A 21,845-nucleotide genomic window follows, 5' to 3' on the forward strand; every position below is an offset into this window, starting at 1 on the left:
TGTGAATAACGCTCCACAGGCCGTGGTGTGGAGGTGGCCGCGGACGCTACGGCTGCTGGTGTGGGACGGGGTGTGCCGAGACAGCGCGTTGGCTTATTAGGCCTCCCTCAATCGGAGCTCTTTGTTCTGTCACTCCAACAATAGCTGCTCTGATAGCAGTTTCTTGTCAAAAGAATTTGATGTGTTTGGGAATAAATGATCTCTTTTCTGCTTGCCTTGGGATTTTTTTTGTTGGTAATGCTACTTGTGATTACAGAAGAACTGGGGCATTGAACGGTTTCAGTCACACCCTCCTGTCGTCATGATGTTTGGTCTTTCATTTTGAGTAATTCTGAAGACTGTTGGGGGTTTATGATGATCTTAGATTGTATTGGAACTTGAGTGATGAATAATAGCTGGCATTCATCTTGGATTTTATTTCTTCCAAAGCACTTTACATAGTAATTCGTGTTTTTTAGTAAATTCCTCACAAGAACCCTGTAAGACAGTGGCAGTGTTATTATTCCCATTTTATAGGTAGGAAAACTGAGGTTGAGATGACCATGGCCCCAGAGCTGGTGAGTCTTTGAGGCAGTCTTCATGCCTCAGTTTCCTGACTTTCCTGACTTTCTCTCCACTCTCCTGTGGAGTCAGACTTGGCCTCTCTGCCCCAAGTCTGCCCACACAGCTGCTGCCCCATGTCCCATCTCTGCTCAGTAAACTCCAGTGAGGTTTTTGTCTGTTACCTCTAGGACACGATGTGGCTCAGATTGGAAACTTTTCACATTTCCCTGGGGCCCACCAGGCTGTGTAGCCTCTTTCTACATCACTCTCCCTTTCCTACTCAGTGGGCCAACACCCATTCCATTCCTCACACAGAGAGAACCCTCCCCTCTCATCTTGGGTCCTGCCTGGAGTGTAACTGGCCTGCTTGCTTAACTGACCATCATAAGGGGCAGCCAGGGAGCACAGTGGATAGTGCTGGAGGCAGGAAGCCAGAGCTAAAATCCAGCCTCGGGTACCAGCTCTGGGACTGTGGGCAAGTGACTGAAACCTTTCTCAGCCTTAGCTTTCCTCATGTGTAAATTGGGTATAAAGCACCTGCCTCACAAGGTTGTAACAGGAATCAAGTGAAATAACGTTAAGTAAAGCACTTTGCAAACCCTAGATCTCTCTGTAAATGCTCCTTATGATGAGGGGGAATTTACAGCCTTCAGAATCAGATCTCCTGGAACTTTTGCTCATTGGTCCTAATTCTTCCTTTTGTATTGACTCAAAGTCAATCAGGAATTTCAGGTTTCGGTGGACTTCTGAGCTCCCCTCTTGGAATCCCTCCCTGAGCTGGAGCACCTTCTCTCCACATATATGCAGGAAGCCAGCTCGCGTTGTGCAGGGCTTGCAGCGGACTTAGTAAACTACCTTCCCAGGCAGCCTCTTCCGGTTTGGGACAGCCAGCCGGTTGTTAGAAAGTTTATCCTTCAGTCGGGCTGAAATCTGCCTCTGTGTGGACCAAGCAGAATAAATCAGTTCTCTTTTCCATATCAGTCTACCAAACAGCAATCATGTCTTTTTCAGTGGGTATCTGTTAAGTTGTTAGTCATAGGAAGCCAGACGCTCTGCTAAATTATGGGGATGCAAAGAAAAAGCAGAAACCCCTGTGCCCTCAAGGAGCTTACGTTCTAATGGGGGAGGCCTCATGTGCACAGATCTGGATGGCCGAGTCATGCAGAGGAGTTGGCAGCTGACTTTGGATGGGGAAGGCCCCAGTCCAGAGGGACCTGGGCGTGGCCTCCTGGTTTTTTTTGTTTTTGTTTTTGTTTGTTTTTTTAGGCAATTGGGGTTAAGTGACTTGCCCAGGGTCACACAGCTAGTAAGCTAGTAAGTGTCTATGGCCAGATTTGAACTCAGGTCCTCCTGACTCTGGGGCTGGTACTCTATCCACTCTGCCCTCTAGCTGCCCCCTAGTTTATACAGAGTCTTTAAGGAAGTAGGGGCTTCTGAAAGGTGGGTAGAGAGAGCATTCCCAGCGTGGAGGCCAGCTCACAAAAGCTTGGAGGCAGTTAAAGTGTGACCAGACCATAGAGGCTCAGGGTGAGGTGTGAGGACACTGGAAAGCCAGGAAGCGATTAGGCTGGCAAGAGCTTTGGAAGCCAAGCAGAAGAATGATCCCAGGTGATCCCAGGGAGCCCCTGGAACTTATTGGGTGAAGAGGAACACGGACACAGACCTGATCTGCCATGTCTGTGGAGGATGGATTTGAGGTGGGGATACCAGCCAGCCAGCAGCTACTGCAGTAGTTCAGGTGGGAGGTGCTGAGGGTCTGCACCAGGGTGGGGACAGTGTCGGAAGAGAGGAAGGGGAGTATTGGAGAGATGCTGCAGAAGGGCCTTGGCCCCAGCTTGGCTGTGGGAGGTGAGCATTAATGAGTGTTCAAGGGTGGCCCCAGGGCTCCCCTCCTGGGTGTCTGGACAGATGCAGGCCCTTCTGTGTGAACACTCCACATAACGTCAGTCCACTTTCATATGCTTCCAGAGGAGACTCCACAGGTGCCCGGCTGCTGCTCCATACCTGAGGGTGTTGCCGGCTCTCTAGTGTCTCTGACTATTGCTCATTCCTTTATCCCAGCAGACCCAGGCCTTCCTGACACATTTTAGACAGGCCTTCCCTTAAATCTGCCTGCAGAAGACAGAGTGTGCTGCTGGGAGAAAGGCTGCCTGTTGCTATGTGGGTTGGACGGTTTTGTTTTCTCTTGGCAGAAGCGCTGCATTTGAAGGCACAATCCCGCAATGTGACGCTTGCCTCCCACCTGTGTGCTCTGGACCAAAGCCTTTCCTCCTGAACCTGTTTCCTCTTCTTTCAAATAAGGGGCCTGGAACAGTATTCACAATGATGACAGCAATTTAAGTAGTATGAAGAATAAAACGAAATACCATGTAGCATGCTTGGGAAGCATCTGGTACCAGCAGTCTCCCCATTTGACAGAAGAAGAGACTGAGATGTATAGGAGGCTTAAATCACCTGTCCATGGTGTGGCTGTCAGAGGCAGGATTCAAACCCAGGGCTCTTGACTCCAAATCTAGTACTCTTGCCCAATGTAAGAAGATACAGCCTTAGTCCCTAAGGAATGTATAATCTAGTGAGATTCCCTTCCAGCCCTAACTCTTAGATTCTGCAGATATAATACATAAATGTTGTGGTTGTTTGGTTGATTTGCAGTCTTATCTGACTCTTCATGACTCCATTTGGGGTTTTCTTGGCAAAGGTACTGGAGTGGTTTGCCATTTCCTTCTCCAGCTCTCTCTGCAGATGAGGAAACTGAGGCAGACAGGGTGAAGTGACTTGCCCAGGGTCACCCAGCTGGTCAGTGTCTGAGAAGATGAGTGTTCCTGACTCCAGACCCAACGCTCGATCTACTGCACCAGCTAGCTGACCCAATACCTAAGGACAGAAACTTTATCATAACTTGAATACCTCAGAAGATTCCAGGTGTCTTTGGCAGGGCCGCTCTTTCCATCACTGCAGATCTCACTTCCACCATGCCCTTATATGTATAGCCAGGCCTGGTTTGTGTTTGTTTAGTCCTCTCCCTGGTTTGACGCGGCAGGCCGCCGATTGATGTGTGACCAGGGCTCTTGGAGAAGGGACCGGCCCACGGGAGGGTCTGGGCTGGCTGATTTGTGCAGATGGAGATGAGCGGATTGCCGCCGTTGAAGGAATTGGAGAGAGGAGGCAGTATGCAATAGGAACAGTTCAAAAGAGCTGGTCTGAAGAAAGGCGACTCTGGTAGCGGGTTGCAGTGGTGGTGGGGAAGTAGCGCTTCCTCTCCAGCTGAAGCATGAAGACGCCGTGCTGCCTTCTGCTCTCCCAGCGGCTCCCCGGCTGCTTGGCGCCCCATTCTTCTGCAGCAGATCTCAGGTGTGTTGTGTGCTGGGCGACGCCTGCAGAGGGAAAGCAGCCAGATTGCTGCTCCCAGCCAGAACGAGCCTCCTTTTGTCCCAGGACTGAGCCCAGCCTCTCTCACTGCTGCTCTTCTGATCATCTTGTAGACCCTTTCATGGCTGAGTCACCCTTTTTGTGCTCTGACTTCCCTTCCCACCCCTGCACTTTACCTCCAGGTGATTTTCTTGTCAAGTCTCCGGTGTTGCTGCCTCAAGAATGAATGAATTTGAAGACTGAAAAATTAGACCATATCACTTTAGCATCCAACTGTGATGATTCTCGGATCCCTAACCAGTCACAGGGGACCAAGTCTTCTCATAACCAGCGTCATCACAAAGAAAACTTCTTTCCTCCTGAACCTTCTCCCAGATAAAGTGCAGAGGTGTCTCCAGGGCAAGAAGCCAACTTAGTCCAGACGCCTTCTCCAACAGATTGCCCCTTCTGTCATCCCCATTCTCTTACTTACCTTTTCCCAGTCTACTAGCCACTTCTCTGCTGTCTATAAACATGCCCCTATCTCCGACATTGGCAACCCCCCCTCATTTTATCCATGCAGCCATGCATCTCCATTAACTGTTATCCTATATCTGTCCTTTTTGTGGCAAACCTAGGGAGGGCTGTCTCTGCTTCCTTTTTCTCTTCTTAATTCTCTGGCTTCTGATCTCATCCTTCAACTGACACCGTCCTCTCCTAAGTTTCCAATGTTTATTTAGTGGCCAAATCAATGGCCTTTTTTTTAATCCGTCCTCATTCTTCTTGACCTCTCTGCTCTCTTCAGCCTTTGACCCTGTTGATCACCTTCTTCCCCTTCATGCCCTCTTCTTTCTCTGTCCATGGGGTAATAACCCTCTCCTGGTTCTCCTTTGACCTCTCTGACAGCTTCCTCTAGGTCTCTTTTGCTGGATCTTTGCCGTGGCCACATCTGCTACCTATGGGTGTCCCACAGGGCTTAGCCACAGTATCCTAGCAGCTTCCTAATGGGTCTTGTGTTTCTGACCTCTCCCTTCCTCAATTCATTGTCCACATAGTTGGCAGATTGCTAATCCGCAAACGTGGGGCCATCTGCTGGAGGAGCTCCAGGCTCCCTATTGCCTCTACATAAATACCAATTCCTTTAATTGATCTTTCCAGACTGATGTCACATGATTTCCCCTTGTGCATCTTGAGTTCATCCCTTCTCTGTCAGGAAACGAGTACCGTTCTTTGTCATCAGTCCTCTGGAGACGTGGTTGATCAGACTTCGTAAGGCTTTCAGAATTGTTCACTTTTCCAGTGTGGTTGTCAAGGCAAAAAATTCTTCTCCTGGATGCAGATCAGATTTGCAGATGAGACCGAGCCAATGTGGAAGGTGGCAGTCAAGATTCAGAAAGATTTGGACAGCTTAGGACAGGGGGTCGGATCCAGTTAGGTGAGATTTAAGGAGATAAGCAAAAAACCCTGTACTTGGGGCCATGCACGGATGGGTTGGATGCACTCAGCAGAGTTGTTTAGCCTGGAAAAGAGATGACTTGGGGCGAAAAGAAAATGTGCCAGCAATCTGGAGGGCTGGCCTCTGGAAGAAGAGTTGGGCAAGCTTTACTTGGCCCAAGGGATTGGAAGTGGGGGCAGTGAGATGCTTCCAAGAGGCAGATGTAGAAGCTGTCCCGAAATCACTGCACTGGGCATGCACTGGGCACTTCGTAAGTGCTTATGAGTTAAAGGTTTTCACTTGTTCGCTCCATTGCAGAAGAGCTTGGTCCTTTAGTCAGAGATTCTGTGAATCTGCTTTCTAGGAAGGAGGGCTCTTTGCTTCCTTCTCTTTTATCCCTTTCTCCTATGGCCTAAGAGCAAAAAGCCTTCGAACTTTTCTGTAGACTTCCTGTGGCCCTAATGTGGATTGGGGTGCTGTCACAAGGATCACAAAATTAATCTGCCATGAATTTGTGAGAATAAGATCCAGCCTCTGATAGGCCCCATGGTGTGGTGGGTAGAGCACTGTACAGAGAGTCAAGTCAGGAAGATCTCGACGAGAATCCTTCCTCTAACATTTGCTGGCTGTGTGACCATGGGCGAATGACTTCATTTCTCAGAACCTCAGTTTTGAGGTTACGTATTTTCTATCAGAACCTCTTTTTTCTAACCCTGCATCAGGGGTATTTGATGTGAATCTTAAATGCAGTGTTATATTTCACAAACTCTAAATTTGGTTTTTTTTTTTTTATTAAAGAAAAAAAATAGCATCTGAAAAGTGGTTGGAACTCAGCCAGAAATAGAAAGTAAAATATCCATGAGGTAATACCATAAACCATTAAAATAAAAAACAACAAAATGCATTTGGGGCAGACTGGGAAGCAGGCAGATTTCTTCTGCCAGGGGAGCTATGAATTGGAATAATCTTTTTGGAAAGTGAAGTGAGTCTGTGCAGTAAGAGTTTCAGGATTATTTTCACCTTTGTCCAAGGATATTGCTTTTGGACTATACCATAACTGGGTTACTAAAGGGAAAAAAAGATATGCCTGTATAAATATTCCCAACAGGACTAGCTGTCTAATCTCAGTCATCTCTCTAAGCCTCAGCTCCCTCCTGTGAAATGAAGGGGATAGACTATTGTATTTTTCAGTGATTCTGTGAGAGTAGCTAATGTTGAGTTGGGAGAAGGGTGCCATCCTTTGTTAGGAGTTGAGTTTGGTGCTTCACTCCAGATCTTCGACCTGTACTTGGAAATAGGACGCTTTCCAAAGCACGGCTGTGATCGTGTGAGCCTCTCACCCTAAAACCTTCACAAGCTCCCCATTGCCTGTGGAATGTAGTGCACACTCCTGCTCCTGCTCTTCAAACCCTTCCACGGTCTGGTGGCACCTGGCTTTTGCCTCTGCTTTCCCACACTGCTTTCCAAGGACTTGGTGCCAGCCACACTGGATACTTCACTGGCCTGTCTCCTGCTCTGCCTGTTCTCAAGGCCTGGCCCCTCCATGACACTGCTGGAAATGATCTTCCATCTTGGAACTTTTCATAGCATGTCATTGTTTGGATATATTCGTTCACCTAACTAGGTCTGTGTATAGCCAGGTCTTCGCTCCTCCCCCAGACCATCAGCTCTTAGAAGAGTGGGAGGGTATGTTATCTTCCCCGTATCCAAGTGAGCAACCTTAGACGCTGAATACACGCTTGAATTGAAGTGACACAGTCAGATGCATGCAGAACTCAGTCTTCTTTCATGAACCTCAAAGAGACACAGTTTACCGAGAGCATAAGTGATGCGTGCCTTTGGACTCGTTCTGGATTTTTATCACTTTCTGGGTTGGGTAGAGATCTGAAAGTCTCAGCCTGGTTTACCTCTTGTTGGTCAGGTGAACACAGCAGATCTTGGGACCTCTTTGGGCCGGAAATCTAAAAAGGAATGATTCCTCAGGGCCCTTCCTTTTCACACATTCTCTACTGTTGTCATACGTCCACATGTAATCACTGAACTCTCGAGTTCTGACACGGCAGTGGTACCTTGGGGAGGAGGGGCGGGGTGTTGGTTTCCAGGTTGATTTTGGCCGCTTGTGGTTTGGGCAGTACATGAGAGTTGTGGCCACAGACTAGAAGGTGGGAGGTGGCACAGACTAGAAGGTGGGAGGTGGCACAGATGATAGGTTGTTTTTTGGCACGTGTCCTTGACGATCTTTTTCAGCGGGAGAAATATTGGTGCTCTCTGTCTGGAGTTCATTTTGGCCACTTGGCACCATCTTCTCTGGTAGCTGCTCCCCTGTCCAGGCGTAATGCTTAAGGAATGGCTGTAATGGGGTCATATGGGAGAACATATGTAGGAGAAAAAGAAGAGCCGTGCAGTCTCCTTTCCTCCAGGTTGACTTAATTCTCTCCTTCTGGCAGAGACCAACCACCTTCCACCTGGAGAAGGCTGCTCTCGCTCCAGACGGCTAGCCGTTCGGCCAGCCAGGGTGGTGGAGAGTCGGGAGTCAGGCCGCCTGCCCGCTAGTCCTCACGCTGCCACTTGTTCCCTGGCGGCGTTTGCTCCTGGCCATCCTCCGGTCATCCTGCAGATCAATCACCCTCAAGCACCAATCTGACCACTTCACCTCCCTCTTCAGTAAGCCTGAGCGGCTTCCTTCACTGCCTCCAGGGTCAGAAAAAGCCCTCTGTAATCTGCCCCCTCCACACTCACCCTGCCCTCCCCTTCACCCTCCCCCAGGTCCTTGGATCCAGTGACCCTGCTCCATCTCTCTTCTGTGGGCATTTTCGCCGTCTTTTGGCTGCGCCTGGCATGCAGTGCTCTTGGTCCTCATCTCCACCACCTGGCTTTCCTGGAGTCCTCCAAGTCCCAGCTCAAATCTCACCTTGTGTAGGAAGCCTTTCTTGTTCTCTCTGGATGCGAAGGCCTTTTTCTCTGTCGGTCATCCCCCATTAGGCCCGTCTGTAGCTTGTTTGCATATCGTTTCCCCTGTTAGATCTCAAGGGCAAGGACTGTCTTGACGTGCTTTGCGCCTGGTACACAGTAGGCATTTAATAAATACTTATTGACTGACTGACATTACCACTCTAGTCTTCAGTTTTGTGTCCTCAAAAAGTAAATTAGAACGGTCATCTGTAAGAACCCCCTTCAGTTCTAACATTCCGTGGGGTTTTTAAATTTGTATTTCAAATCAAGACTAAGTGGTGGGGGTGGCATATATAGATACACATTTTTCTTTTAAAATTGTGTAAGGGAGTGGACGAAAGAAGGGTCCTAGGTGAATGTGGTATCATGTCTGAGGAGACGCCAACCATTGATCTTGACTTGACAATATTCAGAGACTGCCCCGAGGGAGCTGGTACCATTCTGTTTGGTCCTTTAGAGATTCCCAGTCAGCCATTTGAGATCCATTGAGAATGGATCAATAAGCACTTGGCACTAGGTCCTGAGGCTCCAGATCAAAGCAAAGCAGTCCCTGGCCCTGAGGAACTTCCATTTCTAACAGATAGGTCTGGGCAGCCTTGTGGGAGGCATTCCTGAGGCCAGTGCCTCACAGGTAGCCGTGGGGCCGGATGCCTGCTAAGGGGTCTGCTAGCTCTGAGAGGCTCAGCCTCTGTGCCGTCAGTTTGCCCGGGAGTGGACGATGGCCTTGGGGAGGAGAAGTGCCCAGAGTCTGCCATGTCGCACCAGACATGACCTTGGTATCCTTGGCGGGGCCATGATCTTAGCGCCGTGTCTGAGCTGGGAGGTGTCTCTGTGAGCCATTCCTCACGTCCCTTCTCTGTCTCTTACAGTTCTGCGTACGACAACGTCAACAAGGTCCGAGTGGCCATCAAGAAAATAAGCCCCTTTGAGCACCAGACCTACTGTCAGCGGACGCTGCGTGAGATCAAGATCTTACTGCGCTTCCGCCATGAGAACATCATTGGCATCAATGACATCATCCGGGCCCCGGCCATCGAGCAGATGAAAGATGTGTATCCTTTGTCGGGAGACTCAGAGACAGGGAGGGGGATCTGCTTTACAAGGAGGGTTTACAGCTCATGCGGGCAGCGGGGCGGGGGCAGCCACAGGCCTGGAGAGGGACTCAACGTGTCCAAAGTCCGGTGGTCAGTGAGGAGTCAGGAGGAGGTCCGGCCCTCCCGACTCCCAGCGGTGCTCGCTTCTGACTTCTCAGGTTTTTAGTTTAGTTTATCAGTCTTTCTGTTGACAGTGCTGAGCTGTGCGTTGTTCTTTCATGGTCCTGTTTCATTCTGCATCAGTTCATGTAACTCTTCCCACATCCCTCTGAATTCCCCCGGTGCTCAGAGCTAGAAGCCACCCTGCACCTGGAACATCACTCTGGCCTGGGCTGGTGCAGTAACCTCCTTCTTGGGCTCTTGCCTCAGTTCCTCTCCCACTTCAGTCGGCCTTCCCAGGGCTGCCTAAAACTGAGGGCTCTCCCTGTCACTCCCCTCCCCAGACCTCCCTGGCTCCCTCTTACCTCTAGGATCAAATACGGCCTCCTTTGTCATTCACAGCCCTTCACAAGCAGGCCCCAGCCTCCCTGTCCAGCCTTACTCCCTGCATAGCCTGAACTCTAGACCATTCTCTTGTACAGCTCTGTCTCCCTTCTAGTCTCCATGCCCTTGCCCAGGTTGTTCCCCAAGGCCAGGAATGCCCTCCCTCTTCAAATCCTTCATTTCCGTCAGGGTTCGGTTCGGGCATCACTTCTACCTGAAGCTTTTCCTGTTCCCTCCAGCTGCTGTCGGGGCAGGAGTCAGGAAGACCTAAATCCTGCTTCAGGCACTTACTAGCTCAGTGACTCTGGATTAGTCACTTAACCTCTGGCTGCCTCAGTTTGCTCAGCTGTAAAATGGGGATAATAATAGCACCTGCCTCCCAAGGTTGTTATAAGGATCAGATGAGATGATAATTGTAGAATGCTTAGCACAGGGGCCTGGCATGTGGTAGGTACTTGATAAATGCTTGTTCCCTTCCCCCAAGTAAACCATAAATTGAGACACCACCTTTCATTCACTGGTGAGGTGTCTTCCTCACCATCTTTATCCTAGGAAAAGGCAGGAGTACTTCTTACCCACCCAGAGCAGAAAACTGGACCCTCTCCAGCCTCGAAGGTCATCTTAGCTGAGGTGGGGTCTTCTGCCGAGAAGTGGCTGGGCTCACTTTGGTGATGGCCAGCTTCTGAAGGGGAGTCGTCTCCTCCATGGCCATTGTATCCTGTAGAATGGATCAGAGGTCATTCACTTTGCCCACTCAAAGGTCCTGTGACGGGGGATTTATCTCAGTGTTTCCAAAGTGAATTGGGGTGACCATTCTGATGGGAGGCCAAGGAGTCTGAGAGAATTGACTCCTGGCAAGGAGAAAGTGACTGTAGGAAGGTCTTGTAGCAAAATCGAAGAAGTCAGTTTATTTTTATTCTGACAAATTGCTTTATTTAATAAGTATCTAATATAATTCGGGGGCAGCTTGGTGACCCAGGGGATAGCACATTGGGCTTGGAGTCAGAAAGACCCAAGTTCAAATCCAGCCTTAGACACTTACTAGCTGTGTGACCCTGGGCAAGTCACTTGACCTCTTTTTGTCTCAATTTCCTCATCAGTAAGATGGGGATAATAATAGGACCTACCTCTGAGGGTTGTTGTGAGGATAAATGAGATAGTAATTGTAAATTGCTTGGCACAGTGCCTGGCACATAACAAGCACGGTACAGATGTTAGTGATTAATGTTACTATTATTCCAGAAGGAAAATGTGCACGTCAGAATCTTTTTGCAGACCCTCATTTATATGAAAATGTCACAAAGGACAACAGGGTCCTTGGATAACATCAGGGTACTCCTGGTATTCAGGTTCAGCCTTCTCAGCTTATAGATTTTTTAAAATTAACTAATTAATTTATTAATTTTTAGTTTTCAATATTCACTTCCATAAGATTTTGAGTTTTCAGTTTTCTCCCCCTTCCTCTCCTTCTCCCCAAGACGGCATGCAGTCTGATATAGGGTCTACTTACACGTTCATATTAAGCATATTTTCACATTAGTCATGATATAAAGAATTAGAATTAATGGGATGAATCATGAGAAAGAAGAAACAAAACAAAAGAAAAGAAAAGGAGAGTAAATAGTGTGCTTCGATCTGCATTCAGACTCCATGATTCTTTCTCTGGATGTGGATAGGATTTTCCATCATGAGACCTTTGGAGAGATGTCTTAGATCCTTGCATTGCTGAGAAGGGCTAAGTCTATCAAAGTTAGTCATCGCACAATGTAGCTGTTACTGTGTACAACATTCTCCTGGTTCTGCTTACTTCATTCAGCATCATTTCCTATAAGTCCTTCCGGGTTTTTCTGAAGTCCACCTGCTCATCATTTCTCATAGGTCAATAGTATTCCATTACATTTATATACCACAGTTATTCAGCCATTCCCCCATTGATGGGCATCACCTCAATTTCTAATTCTTTGCCACCACAGGAAGAGCTGCTATAAATATTTTTGTACATGTGGGTCCTTTTCCCTTTTTTATGATCTCTTTGGGATACAGATCTAGAAGTGCTGTTGGTGGGTCAAAGGGTATGCACATTTTTGTAGCCCTTTGGGCATAGTTCCAAATTGCTCTTCAAAATGGTTGGATCAGTTCACAACTCCACCAACAATGCATTAGTGTTCCATTTTCCCCACATCTTCTCCAACATCTATCATTTTCCTGTTTTGTCATGTTAGCCAATCTGATAGGTATGGTGTAGTACCTCAGAGTTGTTTGGATTTGCATTTCTCCAATCACTAGTGATTTAGAGCATTTTTTCATATGACTATAGATAGCTTTAGTTTCTTCCTCTGAAAACTGCCTGTTCATGTCCTTTGACCATTTATTTATTAATTGTGGAATGACTTGTATTCTTATAAATTTGACACAGTTCTCTATATATTTTAGAAGAGAGGCCTTTATCAGAGACACTGGTTGTAAAAATTGTTTCCCAGCTTTCTCTGCTTCTCTTCTAATCTTGGTTGCATTGGCTTTGTCTGTGCAAAAGCTTTTCAATTTAATGTAATCAAAGTTACCCATTTTGCGTTTCATAATGTTCTCTGACTCCTGTTTGGTCATGAATTCTTCTGTTTTAGCTGATAGATAAACTGTTCATTGCTCTCCTGGTTTGCTCATAGTATCAGTCTTTATGTCTAAATCATGTACCCATTTTGACTTTGTCTTGGTTTAGGGTGTAAGATGTTGGTCTATACCTAGTTTCTGCCACACTTTTTTCCAGTTTTCCCAGCAGTTTTTGTCAAATGGTGAGTTCTTATCCCAGAAGCTGGGGTCTTTGGGTTTATCAAACAGTGGATTACTGTAGTCATTGACTACTGTGACTTGTGGACCTCACCTATTCCACTGATCCACCACTCTAGTTCTTAGCCAGTACCGAGTAGTTTTGATGATTGCTGCTTTATGATACAATTTAAGATCAGGTACAGTTAGGCCACCTTCTCTTGCATTTATTTTCATTAGTTCCCTTGATATTCTGGACCTTTTGTCAATTTATAGATTTTATAGGAAACTAAGCCCAGGGCAGACAAGCCACTGACCCGGAGTCACCCAGCCAGTCACAGACCCACCAAGTTGGTAGGGACTGGAGGCCAATTGCAGCTGATGACAGGTGGTCCTCCAGCCTTTGTCTGAGAGGGTCCATGGGGGTGGCTTTTGGATGTCTCTGTTTGTTAAGTTTGTTTCTAAGGCTGCATGCAGCTGGACCTGAATTCGAATCTCATCTCTACCATGTACTGGTTATATATAGGGCCCTGAGCAAGTTAGGCATTCCCTCTGGGCCACAGATTCCTTCCCAGAAAGTGGGGGCGGGGGGGGCGGTGCTGCTTGTGAGGATAAGGCCGGAGGATGGGTCTCCAGCACATTGCTGCAGACTCTGAAAGGCTCTCTTGTGTGGTGGGGCATTCTTGATGTAACCTCCCCGTGGCGTTGTCCTTGGGGCTCAGGAGCACAGAGCTAATCTTGCTTTCCGGGGGCCAGTTGTCTTTACCACCCACCCTGAAGAGATATATTCAGATATTATTGAAAGGTTCTAGGAAGTTTGTATGATTTCATCAGGTTAGAGGTGATTTCCCCTGAAAAGTATCATTTTAAGGAGAGGTAGAGACATGATGATAAAGATGGTGGCCAACAGCTAAAGCACTTTGTAGTTTACAAAGTACTTGACTGAATTTTTCCAGGTGTTCTGCACATCTCTGTGAAGTGAGCAGGACAGATATTTTCCCTATTTTATAGATGAGGAAACTGAGGCTGGCTGTGCTTTGAATCCCTTGAATAAAAGTAACCCACGTTTTGAAAAGCGTGCTCTGAGCTGTTCTCCTTCCCCCTCTCTGCTGCGCTGCCGACTCCCAGGCTGGGGATGCCAGGGAGGAGGAATGTCTGGCCTCATCCTCTCCCCTCTCAGACGCCCTTAGCAGATTCTGTCTGGGGCCCTCCTTTCCCTCGTCACTCACTCCTGATCTTGTCTGATGATTTTTATCTGTCCGCCCATGGAATGTAAGCCCCCTGAGGGAAGGGACTGTGCCGTGGCAGTCTTTGCCTCCGGGCAGCCGGGTGCGCAGGTGCTTCGTCAGTGACGTGATTGCACCGTCGTTGTGATGCCGTCTGGTGTCAGTAGTGATTTTCCTTAATCTCCTGGTGCAGATATATAGTACAGGACCTCATGGAAACAGACCTTTACAAGCTCCTAAAGACGCAACACCTCAGCAATGACCACATCTGTTATTTCCTTTATCAGATACTACGAGGTTTAAAATACATCCATTCAGCCAACGTTCTGCACCGTGACCTCAAGCCTTCCAACCTGCTGCTCAACACCACCTGCGATCTCAAGGTCAGTCCGGGCTCCGTGACGCCTCGCGTTTCATCTTGGCCTGTCTGTGCGTTCCTATACTGGGCTTACCCTAACCCTCCAGCCAGTCGTAGCAGAGTGCTTTTTGGAGGGGCAGGGGAAGTTGTGGGTGACTTCTCAAGACCCACTAAAGAACAGTTGCTACTGGAATAGCAAAGAGTTACCGTCCATTTTATCTGGTCCCAGATCCCCATGCCTTATGGAGTCATAAAATTAGAACAAGACTCACACGGGTCTCATATACATACTCCTTATGTAGATTCCTCAAAGTGAAAGTAGTGAGTAACTATGTTTTCAAACCCCAAAAGCATCTGTTGGGAACATGAGGGAAACACTATATATGGGAGAGAGAGAATGAAAGTGTTTATGAAGCACTGGGCTAGCTGCCGGGGATCCAAATGGAAAAACCCAGCAGCCCCTGCTCCCGGGAGCACCCAGACTGAGAAGCAGAGGCAGCACCCGCACGTCAGGTCCCCAGGGTCCTGGTGCAGCTCACACATCTTCCTCACGGCATTTCCATTGGTGAAATCTGACACTGAACATTGAGAGCCCCAAGGGCTTTGTCTTCCGGACCCTGCCAGATGCATGCTAGATCATGTCTGTGTGGGGGGTGATGGGAGCGTGTGTGTGTGTGTGTGTGAGAGTGATGGTGTATCTGTCTTTCTCTCACACACGTACACACAGAGTAAAACAGGCACACTGCCCTGGTGCTTTTGAGAAACGCTTGCAGCTAGGTGGTGCAGTGGATAGAGCACCAGCCCTGGAGTCAGGAGGACCTGAGTTCAAATCCAGCCTCAGACACTTGGCGCTTACAAGCTGTGTGACCCTGGGCAAGTCACTTAACCCTGATTGCCTCACTAAAAAAAGCAAAACTAAATAAATAAATAAAATAAAAGAGAAACTCTTAGTGCTGTGAATGTGGGTTACTGCTAGTACAAGTATCATAGACCCCATACATATATTGCTAAAAAGACATTTAGCCTCGTCAGATGATCGCTCTTGTGTCCAGGCTTCTTCCTTGGCTGGTTCTTCTCTGAGGGTTCCTGTCTAGCAGCTTCTGGCATCTGCTCACCTGTCTCTCAAGGTCCTGGTGACCTTGCAGAGTGGCCATCACCCTGGCCATGGCTGCTCCAGCAGCATCTACATGGTCCTTTGAAGCCATCTGTGGCCAGCACATGCTCCCCAAAGAGCCTTATTTTCAGGCAGGACTTAGTGTCCTGTTGCTTCAGTCCATTTCTGTCCCTGCAGACGTCCTCACAGAGTTGCCCCCCTCGCCTCCCGCTCTTCTCACCCAGGGCAGTCCCACTCCCATGGCCTTGGCTGTTTGCTTGGCACCGGTGGCAGGAGCCCTGCCATGCTGCCGTCTTCAGGCTCTTTAGCTCTCTCTGTAGTGCCTTCTCCTCTGCCCGCTGCCCCTTGCCATTGGGAACAGCATCTTTCCAATGCTGTGCTGTCACAGAAGCCAGCTGGATAAAACATGTCCCCACTACCTGCAGTGGGTGAGACAGGACTGGAAGCCTCCACCCTGCTGGAATTAGCCCCGAGCCACGTGCTTGCTTATGTTTGCTATCGGGGAAACCCATTCTTGACGCTAGTGTTTCTGTTTATTCCATATTAGCCCTTTGCTATTCAAAGTAATGAGTCCTCTTTTAATCGCCAAAGCATTTAATGGAGACAGAAAGAAAGATGGCTGGACGATGTGCACGGATAAGCCAACAGTCAAACCAGAAGTTTGCTGCACCCTTGGTATTTCTAAGATGGGCAGGAGTAGGCCAGCTTACGGCCTCATTAGCCGGGTGCTCTTGGACTGATGGTAGCTCTCTCCAGCGGTCCTTTGCTGGGAATGCCTGCTCTGCTGTCCAGGGCTCTGGCTTCCTCGCCTGGCGAGGTATAGTCAGCTTTGGATCAGTTGGGTTTCTGGGCCAGGCATCACACAGGCCAGTGACTGTTGCCTGGGCAGCCATCCCAGGGTGCTGTGGAGTTGAGTGTGACAGTTTTCTTGAATTCCAGGCCTTGTGGAAGATACTTCCGAGTTCAGTGGATTGCTGATTGGCCCATCCACTGGCAAACCTCCCGGTGACAGGTCATGGTCAGTCATTTGGAAGGTCCAAGAGATAAATATGGCTGGGTAGCATTTCCCCCATCGAATGTTACAAGCATAGAAGCAACGAGTCTGGGATAAGCTCTTGGGGTGCTGCAGAGACTGTTAGTTTACCTCCCGGGTATAACAGCGGTTTTTTTTGCAGAACAGTCCTGTAAGTGCTGGGGAAGACTTCTTCTCTCCTCCCTGAGCTCAGAGGACACAGGCACAGACAGTGATGATTCTGACTAAGGTCTGTGGTTGGGGCATCTGGACATGACTTGTAGAGGAGGAAGAATTCAGCAGGCAGAACAAGGAGATGGGGAGGACATCCCAGGGGGAGGTGACGGTGCCCCCAGAGGCCATGGTGGCATGTAGCGCACGAGGGGGAGAGCATAGACTGTGCGGCTAGATACGGCGGTATGGACAGAGGCTAGGAACGTGGGCTGGGGTCAGATTGTGCAGAGCCTGGAATGCCAGGCAGAAAACCTGAGCAAGACTGCTGGAGAAGCTAGATTTCAGTAAAACTGGTAAGCCACATGACCCGCTGCCTCCTTCCACCCCCTCCCCCCCAGTTCTGTCCTTTCATGATATTGGCCAGTTTTAGTGATTATCAGATGTTATCTGCAGAAGAGGAGTCGGGGGAGGGGTAGTTTTCTTCAGGCCTTTGAAGTACCAGCCTGTTGAAGAGCAGTTGGGTTTGTTCTTGGCCCCAAAGGGCAGGACAAGGAACTGCAAGGTGAAAGTCACAGATCGGCAAATTCGGCTCCATAGAAGGGGAAACTGTCCCTCAGTCACATGGTAGGCTGTGTGTGTGCCATATCCCTGGACATCTCCAAGCGGAGCCTGGAAGAGAGTTCCCTGGGAATGCTCAGTACGGCTTTCCTAGGTGACTTTGGAGAGTGCACCTACTGCATGCGGGCATTGTGCTAAACACCTGAGATACAAAGACAAGCAGAACAGCCTCTGTCCTCAGGGGGCTTCCATTCTTTGGGGGACGACTAACACGTGCATATAAATAGACCTAAAACGCATAGAAGTCCGTACAGGTTAATTTTGGGGTTGGAAGGTGCTGACAGCTAGGGGACCAGAAAAGAGCCTCATACACAGCATAGCTCTTCAGTGAAAGAGTTGGGAGTCTAAGAACTGCTGGTGAGGACAGTGTATGCTTTAGGCATGAGGGACAGTTGAGATGGGGTAGCGGGACAATCTGAGAAAAAATCTTTATTAAATCCCCCACCCCCACCCAAGAACACGAGCAGGTGTCGGCCTATCTGCCTCGTTTCCTGTCTGTCTCAGTGGTTTTTGAAAGTCGTCCACACACACGCACATCAGAGGGGCTCGAGGGGGAGATGGCGGAGTGTGTGTGTGGAGGACTGTGGTTGGCAGGAAGATGGTGAGCAGCTCAAGAACGGGCTGGTGTCTCGGTCCACTCATGACGTAGTGTTCGCCCACTTGGCCACCAGTCATCTGCTCTGCCTCGTGAGGCAGGAGCTCCAGTGGTCAGTGGCTCTACTCCGACACTTGGGTGTGGATCCAGGAAAGCCCAGGGCTCTGATCTGGTGCCGATGGGGAGGAGCAGACCAGTAGTGGCAGGAAGATGCTGAGATGATGGCCCGGCTGGATGTGAAGCTGACATGCGGTCCACTCTCGGGAGGCGTGGGTTGAACGGTGTGACCTTTGTCATCTTTTCCAACTCAAAAGATTCTTCTAAATGGAGAAGAGCCATTCTCATCAGTCCTCCCACTTGGTGTGCCCAGCAGTGATTCACGTACTCTCAGAGGCCACCTTGGCTTCTGGGCCAACTCGGGCTCTTCCCCTCCCCCAGTGCCAGTCTGTCAACTTGCAGAAGAGAATACATTGTTGCCATCTTAAAAATCTCTCCTTGGCCCTTAGCGCATCTCCTCTTGTGTCGTCCTGTCTCCATCTACGTTACATTCTCTCTTTTAGTTGTCAACTCCTTGAGGGTCAAGGCTATGTTGTACTTTTCCTCTGTGTATCATCTGTGTATTCTCTCCGTGTATCTGTGTATATGCTTCGAGAATGTATCTCCTAGCACTTCTTACCCCAGGCCCTTCAGCGTGTTGAATGGAGCTGAATCGAATGTGTTTGGGGCTTCCCTCCATGCAGGGTTGAACCCAGCTCAGACCTTCGGGTGAATGAGCTTACCTTGCCTTTCTTCTCCACCTTTTCTTTCCCTTGTGGGTGGAGCTGGGCGCCATGTGCTTTTTCATTTTCAGGAGGTATTTATCTGAATTTGTTTGGGCATGCCAAATACATTTGGCAGCTGGAGGGGTGGTTGTGTTCACTATGAAACAGATCATGTGGGAGTGCCATTGATAAGTATGGGCGGGAGAGGTGAAAATTTGTGCAGGCCTGTATCCAAGGTTTCTCCCTCTTATGCTTGTGTTTTGATGAATACTGTAATTTAAATGGATTTGCTTTTGGTTTAAAAAAAAACATACACACACAGATGTACTCCAACCGTTAGAATTGTGTGGGTTTTTTCCCCTCCTTTTTTTTTTAGCTTTAAAACTTCTCTTAACACTGGGTGTATTAAAAAAAAAACTGGGTTTGTCATCATGATTATTGTAAGATTATATCAGATTATGTCCTGATGAACTTGTGCAGAAATACTGAAGAATTGTTTATTTCTCTTTCAAACAGTTTTTTAAGAAGATATTTTATATTATGGCTTAATTATTCCCAAAAGCATAAAGTTTATTAAATTTTCTTTTTTCCTTATTTTTAATTAATTTTTTTATTATGAAACATTTATTTTTTTCTCCAACCCCCCCCCCCAAGAAAAAAACCCAAAATCCTTGTAATAAATGAGCATAGTCAAGCAAAACCAGATTGGTCGTGTTCCATAGTGAGTCTCGTGGTGCACATCAGTCCACCGTCTCTCTGTCAGGTAGGATGCTTCGTCATCGGGCTTCTGGAGTCACGGCCCATCATTGCACTGATCACAGTTCTGCAGTCTTTCAGAATTATTTATTTTTACAATATTGATGTTATAGTATAAATTGTTCACTTGATCTGGTCGCTTCACACTGCCTTAGATCATGTGAGTCTTCTTGAGTTCATCTCAAAATCTTCTCTTTCTTCATTTCGGTCAGTCAATCAAAAAAATGATTAAGCTGCAAGTAGGTGCCATGTACTGTGTTAAGTGCTACAGCACAATTTCATCGCATTCCATTGATATTCATGATTTGTTTTGCCGTTCCCCAGTTGTCACACACACACACACACACACACACACACACACACCCCCTCCCTCCCCTTAGTTTCTGGTTCTTTGACACCAAAATGAACTGTTATAAACATTTTTGTAACTAAAAGTCCATTTCCTCTTTCTTTGGGATATAGACTTAATAGTGGTCTCTCTGTTGCTGCAGATGGATTTTATTATTTTCGTAAAATTCTGCAAAGTAGTGTTTTGGTAGTTTGGTATAGAACTACATAAGGAAATTAAGCAGGATTGATGTTTTTATGCTATTGGCCCAGCCCAGCCCTGAACAATTCACATTCCTCTACTTATTTAGGTCTATTTGTATTTGTATAAAGAGTATTTTATACTTGTATTCATATAGCTCCTGTGCGTATCTTGGTTGGTAAACTCCTAAGTATACATCTTCTAGTTATTGAAGTGGAATTTCTTTTTTTAATCTCTTCTTGCTGGATTTTTTGGTAATATATATAAATGCTGATGGTTTTTGTGGATTTACTTTATAGTCTGCAACTTGACTGAAATTGTTTCAGTTAATTTTTATTTGATTCTTTTGAGTTTTCCAAGTATGCCATTTGAAAAGAAACCTAGAACTTTATTTCTTTTCTGATACATGTTCATAGCATTTCTTTTTCTTGTGTTATTCCAGTAGCCACAATTTCTAGCATTTTGTCCAACAGAAATAGTGACAATGGACATCCTTACTGCTGCCTTAGTCTTAGATATATACTATTTACCATGTTAAGGAAAGGTACATTTATTTTCATGTTTTCTAATGTTTGTAATAGAAAAGAGTGTTTGCCTTTACTGTTAAATCGTGATTGTTGTTATCAATATAATCCTTTATGTTAATAATTTTCCCAGTATTAGATCAACCCTATGTTCTTGGTAGAAATACAACTTGGTCATAGGGTATAAACTTTGTGATACCTCTTTCTTAGTATTTTATTTTAAGCTTTAGTATCAGTGTGCATTAATGTTGGTCTGTGGTTTTCTTTGTTTTGATTCTCCCTGTTTAGTGTATCAAGACCGTATTTGTATTATCAAGAGTTTGGCACAATCCTTTTCCTATTTTTCTATACAGTTTGTGTAATTTTTGGAATTGTTTTTTGAACATTTTATAGAATTTACATATTAATCCAAGGGTTTTTTGGGGGGGAGGGAACTCATTTATGTCTTACTTGGTTTTTTTCCTGAGATTGGATTTTAAAATGATTTAATTCAGTCCATCTGGATGTTTTATATTTTTGTAAATACTGATACATTTCATTTAACTTACTAACATATAGTTGAGCAAAATAGACTCTAATGATATTCTTCATTTCTTCTTTGTTTCTTGGGATTTCTTCTTTTTCATTTTTGATACTGATTTGCATTTGATTTTCCAGAGGAAATGTGAAGTCTCCCAGTGGTGGGGACTGCATCTAGATTGTATGTTCCGAGATCATTACTATTCCATCTCACTGAATCTTACCTTTCCCTTTTCGTCAAAGGGCACTCCCACTCCACTGAACTTTATCTGAAGAAAGTTTGCTAAGCACTTGATGGGACTTCTTCAGGTCTTGGAAACTGGTCCTTGGGAGACATTTCACTGGTTTTAAAATGTAACCTCTGTTTTGTTAAAGCTTGGCCATCGGCTGACTGCGCGATGCTGTGGATTGACCGTGTACGTGATGATTCCATTTTTGTGTTTCTCAGATCTGTGACTTTGGCCTGGCTCGTGTTGCAGATCCAGACCACGACCACACTGGCTTCCTGACCGAATACGTGGCCACACGCTGGTACCGAGCACCTGAAATTATGCTGAATTCCAAGGTCAGTCCCCAGTTGGGCGTCCCACTGTCACACAGGGAAAAGTCAGCTCCACAGTTAGGATGGTCCTTGGACAAGGGATACACACCCCTCCCAAAATTCATTTCCATCGTTCTTAGACCTGCTAAGGCTTGTGTTTCATTGGCGGAGCCTTTAAGAGTCCAGGGCCTGCCCTTACCGTGCCATCAGGAGGCAGTCAGGAGGACATGAGTGAGGACATTAAGAAGCAAGACGTGTAGGCTCACACAGTTCTCCCTTCTTCAGCGACAGAGCCGTGTGGCGGGCCGAGCTCTCACCTCTTCTAAGCTGTCGTCTCTCCTGCTGTTCGTCAGTGGCTCCCCTTAATTTGAGCTGGGGTTGCTCCACAGGCTGACACTTTAGGATCATGGAGGGTTTTCTCTCCACTCCCCAGATCTGGCTGGTGCATCAGTTGTGAAACGTTACTTATTATTGGATACAGGTTACGTGTATTGTTAGGC

General features: G+C 47.2%; 1 protein-coding gene across 1 annotated transcript in view; it reads left to right on the forward strand.

Moving 5' to 3' along the window:
* MAPK1 (mitogen-activated protein kinase 1) overlaps positions 1-21,845 on the forward strand; it is a 78,672-nt gene that overhangs the window by 46,753 nt on the left and 10,074 nt on the right. The window contains exons 2-4 of the mRNA XM_027847468.1: positions 9,148-9,330; positions 14,038-14,227; positions 21,253-21,369. Of these exons, the coding sequence (XP_027703269.1) occupies positions 9,148-9,330; positions 14,038-14,227; positions 21,253-21,369 (490 nt within the window). The remainder of the gene's footprint in view (positions 1-9,147; positions 9,331-14,037; positions 14,228-21,252; positions 21,370-21,845) is intronic.

This window comes from Vombatus ursinus, unplaced genomic scaffold (assembly GCF_900497805.2).
Source record: "Vombatus ursinus unplaced genomic scaffold, bare-nosed wombat genome assembly UNPS02015411.1, whole genome shotgun sequence".
NCBI classification, from domain to species: Eukaryota; Metazoa; Chordata; class Mammalia; order Diprotodontia; family Vombatidae; genus Vombatus; species Vombatus ursinus.